General features: G+C 42.6%; 1 protein-coding gene and 1 long non-coding RNA gene across 10 annotated transcripts in view; one reads left to right on the forward strand and one right to left on the reverse strand.

The window, feature by feature from the left end:
- Positions 1-3,044: 3,044 nt before the first annotated feature.
- The window catches only part of LOC116690687 (uncharacterized), a 19,610-nt gene continuing 15,820 nt past the window's right edge, over positions 3,045-6,834 (forward strand). The window contains exon 1 of the long non-coding RNA XR_004332332.1: positions 3,045-3,055. This is a non-coding gene — a long non-coding RNA (uncharacterized LOC116690687). The remainder of the gene's footprint in view (positions 3,056-6,834) is intronic.
- The window catches only part of ubr5 (ubiquitin protein ligase E3 component n-recognin 5), a 44,497-nt gene continuing 40,783 nt past the window's right edge, over positions 3,121-6,834 (reverse strand). For 8 of the 9 annotated variants that reach the window (XM_032517836.1, XM_032517840.1, XM_032517843.1 and 5 more), the window contains 4 exons: positions 6,230-6,343; positions 6,000-6,144; positions 4,547-4,632; positions 3,619-3,863 (listed from right to left, as the gene is read on the reverse strand). In XM_032517836.1, the coding sequence (XP_032373727.1) occupies positions 3,651-3,863; positions 4,547-4,632; positions 6,000-6,144; positions 6,230-6,343 (558 nt within the window). In that variant the 3' untranslated portion in view covers positions 3,619-3,650. Of the gene's footprint in view, positions 3,864-4,546; positions 4,633-5,999; positions 6,145-6,229; positions 6,344-6,834 lie in introns of all 9 variants that reach the window. The other variant, XM_032517834.1, reaches the window with a different exon arrangement.

Raw genomic sequence — 6,834 nt, forward strand, 5'->3', positions numbered from 1 at the left:
AACGGACAAATAGAGTCTTGAAACGCTTCAGATGTAAAGTTATTCACTGTCAAAGGGGCGCCAAAATGAATGGGAGTCAATGGGATACTAACGGCAGGTGAGAGCTTCGTGGCATTAAAATGGCGCCATAGGAGCTACCCTTCGTGGATGCCCGCTTATCCCCCCCCCGGTCTACATACGGCAACAAAAACAAACTGTGCCTACCTGCACCATGAAGCATACACACACACAGTGTTCCAGCCAATAACCAACAAGAAGTAACGTCACCCAACATTGCTTAGAGCTCCTTGAAGTTACCAATTAAAACAGTATGAGGGAACATCTTCCTTCGCAATGCACTTATTCACATATCATATAGGATGACAAAGCAGTAATTACATCACCAAAAGTCATAACCATAAATCACACTGCACTCCACAGCCCCAGACTTTCTTCTTCCCTCCTACCATGCAGTACTTAAAGTCTCTCTTTAACCCTCATGTTGTCCTCTGGTCCAATTGACCCGTTTTTCTATATCAATGTTCTTTTTAACTACCCAATTGTAATTACCCAAAATTACATGATTGGTTCCACACAACGCTCTCTGGGGTGATTTTGATTAATTTTGGGGCGTCTTATTCAATTTTACAGCATTTGAAAAACCAATTGAAGTGTTTTTGAAATAGTATTGTGTGAAAGTTGACATATTCCAGTCTGTGATTATCCATCAACATCCATTCCTTTAATTTTAGTCTAAATAATTCCTAATTTCTGCTTTTCTAACTCAAACATTAAGTATAATTTCCTATAAATGAGGTTTATTGACCATAAATTCCAAAAATAACTGTAAAAGTAAAGTTAATAAGTTTGTGTAACGTAGTGTTGAAAACATCAAAAAAAGGGACAAACGTTGGAAAAAATGTTGAAAAAAAGGGACAAAAGAAAAAAGTTGAAAAGATCGATAAAAAGCGTCAACAAAATTGTTGATTTTAAATTTTGACGGGAAGACAACACAAGGATTATTAAGCAGATTATAAGAGCCGTCCCCTGTCCCCAATGTGCAGGACACTCACATCAGGCGCTGCAAGGCTAACACACCATTGGTCGTTTTATGGTTTTTATGGTGGGATATAAATGTCCTGCACCATGTTGGTGCATTTAAATGTTAAAATGGACAACCCTTTCTTGCAGGGGAGCATGCCCATGGACCCCACTAGTGGGGCTTCTGTGCAGCTCTGGGACCAATGACGCCCCTGGGCCAGTGTCCATGTTTTAGAATAGAAGAATGCCTTTATTGTCATTTTACACCTGTGCAACGAGATTTAAGCAACCCCTTTACAGTGTCAACACGAAACGTAAAATAATAAAAATGTAAGTAGTGCAGAAAAAAAGAGGGGGGAATGTGGAGCATGGTCCTGAGAGCAATTATGTACATATATCTAAAGTGGTATGGAGACAAAGGGTTTGCATACACATTATGCAGAAATATAGTTTGGTTTATCAAAAGTCCTCAGTATTAAATATTGCACAGTAATGAGAGTAAATGGTTAAGTGTAATATTAAATAAAGTTTACAAAGATAACACGACCCGTTTTGGAAGTATTTACACTTCTGACCTGAATATGTCCCCGGATTTTATCTCAGATATCTGGTCAGCCTTACCAGATTATGGTTAGGCTAATGCTGTACTGTTAAGCAGACCATATCTGGTATTGAGCCCCTTAGATTCTCAGAGAACCCGGTCGCCATAGCAACTCTGTGTCCTCTCTGCTGCCATCAGGGAGGCGTTATCGCTGAGAACTCAGAGAGGATGAGGAGGAGCGTCTTCCTTCAGGCTGTCTGCTCAATGAAAACTGTGCTCAGTTTTGGCCCCCACCTAACTTTCTTGTGTTGTATATTACTATTTTTATGGATTTTAGTGTTTTTTATTGAAACGGAAGAGGTACACAATGGATTTCACTGCACATTGAACTGTGTATGATTGTGTATATGGCAAATACATTTTATGTGATAGTTAGTATTAAAACTAGGACCATGGAGTTTCAAAGGAGTGAACTTTAACCAGGCTTTGATGAAAGACTAAGTTGCATTAGAGGAAGAGTAGGATCCTGTATTTTTGGAGCTTGATCCCTACTAGGAACTTTAAGAATATCTCTGCCATTTCAAATGAAACCATCTTTTTTTTTTTTTTTTTTAAATCTGTCCTCTTTCTGAGCATGTCCCAGATATGGAAGTCAATCAAAAATCACCGCAGTCGTCTTTGGGGAATCGCGTGTCCACGATGCTCCTGAGCATGGGCGGCCCTCACTCACATCATGACAAGGCCCGTGCGTAAAGACCGTGGGGAAGGGGGGGGGGGGGGTAGCTTGTCTCCAGCTTAGCACAGTGCTGTAGGGGTAGAACCCATGTTGTCATGGGCCATCAGAACAGCCTCTCTCACCAGGGGCCTCATGGATAAAAGATTACGCAGCTTCCACACCAGATACGGAAGAGGATAAGGGCCACTGGTGAAAAATTAATTTGAGTTCTGACTTTATTCTCAGAATTCTGTGCCACAGCAGATACAGAACAACGTGCGTATCAGTGGCAGTCCAAATTACGCACAACAAGCCTTTTCTAAGTGTTAGTAGGCTCAGTGAAACGGAGTCCAGCGCGGGGGAGACCCTACTCAGGGGAGGGGAGGTTAGTGAGGCCAGCGTCTCCACGCTGGGTGACAGTGTGCACGAATCCGCTGCGCCACTCATGGATGAAATCCAATAGTAAATAGGTAGAAAACATAACGGCATTACAAGTTTGCAGCCGTCCCTGTATCTAAGTATTAATCTACATGTGATTTTTTTTCATGACTACATTCATATTTACCTCCATGGTCCTTCTACAAAACGTTTTTAGTTTTGTCAGACTACATCCAGTAAGTAAACTTACAGCCATACAACTGTATTAAATTTTTCTTCGTTTGGTTTTACTTTTAATAACGCAAATCCACAAAACTTCCTGACTCAACAGACCTAGTACAAAACAGTGCACCAATACCTGAGCTGTGGTAGAGAAATGATTAAATCGGCCTATACTGTGTGTAGCGAGTCAAACGTTTGTCCCAGATAAGCAGACACCTCTCAAACAAATCCAGACCAGACAACCTATTTGCATCCAAGTTTATTTTGAAATTCCCTACTCCCCCTGTACAAGAAAAAAAGGACTTTCCACAAAGGCAGCAGTGAACTGTCAGTGATAGTACTTTTCTAGGGAAGGAAAAAAAACAACAACTAATAATCACAGTGTGTCTTTTCTTCTTTTAAATATTTCTACTGCTGTCATCTTTGGCTGGGTTTCGGCAGACAGCTTTCTGTCAAACCACATTCCTGGGATGCAAAAGTTGAAGCCAATAGAGCAGGGCTGTGGGCTTTACGTTTTACAGTGCCAATGCAGGAATGTTCTGGACTGTATACCTCTTCATTAACACAAAAAAAAAACAATAAAAATTGAAATAAAAATAAGGTGTTTGTGTTCACAACACAAATATTACCGCCTGGGGAGATAGCGACAGTATGTCGAATTTCATAAAATTGTATAGACAAAAAATAAATCTACAAAAATGGAGCTAGGTAAATATTACACAACAGTAAACATGTTTTTATTTTATTTTTTTTAAAGTCATTTCTGTCGAACCTCTACACGAAACCAAAATTCTTGGTCTTAATGGCTAGCAGGAGTTTCTGTTTGAGAATCTGTTTTGAAGAATAGAGTGGCACGTAGAGACGTGAGATGCAGGTGTTGGCCGTTGGGAGGTGCTGGTCGTCTGGAGGCCGGATGGTGATGGAGGGCATCGGCTGGAAGCCCTCCTCGCTGGCTGGCAGAGAGGGGCTGGAGGTCCAGAAGTACACCTGGGGACAAGGACAGTCATTAAGGCCCTGAAACACCGACCCGATTATCGGTCGTCGGACAGTCCGGCGAGGTCAGTGACTCCAGTCTGTTCCGTGCCGCCGTCAGCCGGGCGCTCGGACTCAAAGACCAATCGGATTGGTGGAGTGCTAACCCGGAAATGACGAGCTGGATGAGCGTGACTAATGCCTCCCAAAATCAGACAAAAATCTTTTAAACTGACCTTTGTCGACATTTTCGACCCTTTTTCAGACTACACCACCTTACTCGTTGACTAGTTTTACACTACTTTTTGGAATTTGTGGTCAATTTGTGGTCAAAGCAAAAATGATGAATTACTTTAACTAATAGTTAAGATCAGAGGAATGTACAGATGAGTGATCAATTGTATTTGCAAAGAGCGTTGTAAGGAATCCATTCCATTTTTTGTGGTAATTTTGGTTAAAAAGGATATAGCCATTTTTTTTAAAGGGGTCAAATTGACCCGAGGACAACAGGAGGGTTTAGGCCGTTGTGCAATAACATGTTTCTCAGCATTGGGTACCTAATGGATGCCATGTAAATTTGCATTGTTAAACTGAGCCTAATGTAATGTACAAACAATGACTGCAATGCTGAGCACTGACGTGCCGCCATCTCCGGTGAGGCTCTTTGTTCTGAAGGACAATGACGAGAACAGACTTACCAAATCTTGCCTCTCAGTCATGCTCATCTTCTCCACTATGGACCAAAACCAGCGTTTAAACTGCAGGAGCTTGTCTGCATTTTCCCCTGTTGGATCAAGTACAAGTCTTTGCTTACTCTGTAACAGCAAAAAATGAACTGTGAATCTTTAATTTTAATTAATGCAGGGGAAAAAGAGATAAGACAGGAAAACGGTCTAGGGACGCTTCCGGGTTTTCCCCTTTGTCTCTGACACTCGTTAACCAATCATTAACCAGGCAACGGAGTACCAGTTGGGACACTCCCCCCGTCCGCAGAGTGGACAGTTGCAGACTTGTATGGCTCGTGCAGCTACGATGTTGCGTGCATCGTCCGTTGCGAGTCCGCACGGCCAACAAGTCTGCAGCGGTCCGCGGAGCGTATGTCCGAGCCTGTCCCCACCTAAAACGTCCTAAGCTGCGTGTCTACCTGGCATACGGGAAGGGCCTGCCAGTCCTCCAGACATTTAGTGGCAGATGTCACGTAGCTTTGCACTGAAAGTGCCATTCAGCAGAGCCATGAACTTTGCAGGGAAAAACGTTACATTACAGAAGGTGTGTATTTATCGCACGTTACAGAAATTAGTGGCATTAAAGGTCCCATGACATGGTGCTCTGTGAATTCTTTTAAATAGTCCTTAGTGGTCCCCTAATACTGCATCTAAAGTCTCTTTAATATAGACCTTAGTGGTCCCCTAATACTGTATCTGAAGTCTCTTTTATATAGACCTTAGTGGTCCCCTAATACTGTATCTGAAGTCTCTTTTATATAGACCTTAGTGGTCCCCTAATACTGTATCTGAAGTTTCTTTTATATAGACCTTAGTGGTCCCCTAATACTGTACCGAGAGTCTTTTACATAGACCTTAGTGGTCCCCTAAGACTGTATCTGAAGTCTCTTTCCCAAAATTCAGCCTTGGTGCAGAATTACAGCCACCAGAGCCAGTCCCACAATCAGCTTTCCTTAGGATGTGCCATTTCTGAGTCTGTAGCTTTTGCGTAGGAGAAGGGGGGGGGGGGGGGGGGGGGACAGAGAAAGGGAAGGTAACCTTTCCCCTTATGACCTCATAAGGGGCAAGATTCCAGCTCAGCCAATCTGAGCTTTCATTTTCTCAAAGGCAGAGCAGTATACCCAGGGCTCGATTTACATTTATCACCGGTTTACACCTATTTCTAGCCACTGGGGGGGCATAGGCAGGCTGGGGGAATGTACATTAATGTTAAAAAAAACTCATGACAAGGGAAATTTTCATGCCATGGGACTTTTAAAAGAAATCTCTTTAACTCCTTATTGGCGTGTTCATTTTGACAGCCCTAATATTCATATAATATAATAATATTGTTTCAACTAACTGATCGGTCAAAAGTCTTATTACGGTAAAACGGATAATGATGAATTAAAACAGACAGAAGCAGACAGAGAGCAGAGCAGCATACCAGATTCATCATTGAAGGAGGTGAAGCTAATGAGCATCTGGACGTTGACTTCTCCGCAGCCGTTGACCAGCAGCCTGAAGTCCTCGGCCGTCAGGTCCTCCAGGGCGTTCTTAGGAAGCACATCCAACAAACCCTTCCTCATTGCCTACAAAACACACACACGCACACGTGTGAATACACATTTTGACTGAAGACATTTGTCCTTGTTCCAACAAACAGACAGTACTTACATGGAGAGGCTGCTCGGCCACCACCAGCATTCTGTGCTCCGCATACTTCCTCACATACTCATACACATTGAGGGGAGTAACGGGCATGTTGACCCCACCAGACAGAAGCTCCACCTGAACACAAAAGGAATACGGCATCAACAACCACTTCACTGCACAAACATATTTCAGATTCTGCTTTCAAAAGTCAAACCTCAAGCCGGTCATTTACCATATTAATGTTCTGAGATGCAAAGAACGTTTAAAACTGAAACAGAAAAGCTAACAAAAGATTTTGCTCAGAAGCAAACTCATGCTCCACATCCCCCCCTCCCCACCCCCCTCTTTCTCTTGCAAATTTCACATCCAACCCCATTGTAACTAATACATTAAAAAAAGCTGGCTCTCCGCTCCCCTAACTGCACCGCTTTGTAACAATCATTTATTTATGCCAGCTAAGACTGACTCACGCTTTGTAGCTCTGGAAAAGAAAAGCCTGAGATGCCTGGGAGACTTGTACATAGACAGGCTGTTTCAAGTTCCAGTTTCAAGCAACTACGCTCAACGCTAAAAAGACCTCAAAGTGAATGGCATGGGACCTTTAAGATGTGTATAGATTAAAAAAA

This window comes from Etheostoma spectabile, chromosome 6 (genome assembly GCF_008692095.1).
Source record: "Etheostoma spectabile isolate EspeVRDwgs_2016 chromosome 6, UIUC_Espe_1.0, whole genome shotgun sequence".
NCBI classification, from domain to species: Eukaryota; Metazoa; Chordata; class Actinopteri; order Perciformes; family Percidae; genus Etheostoma; species Etheostoma spectabile.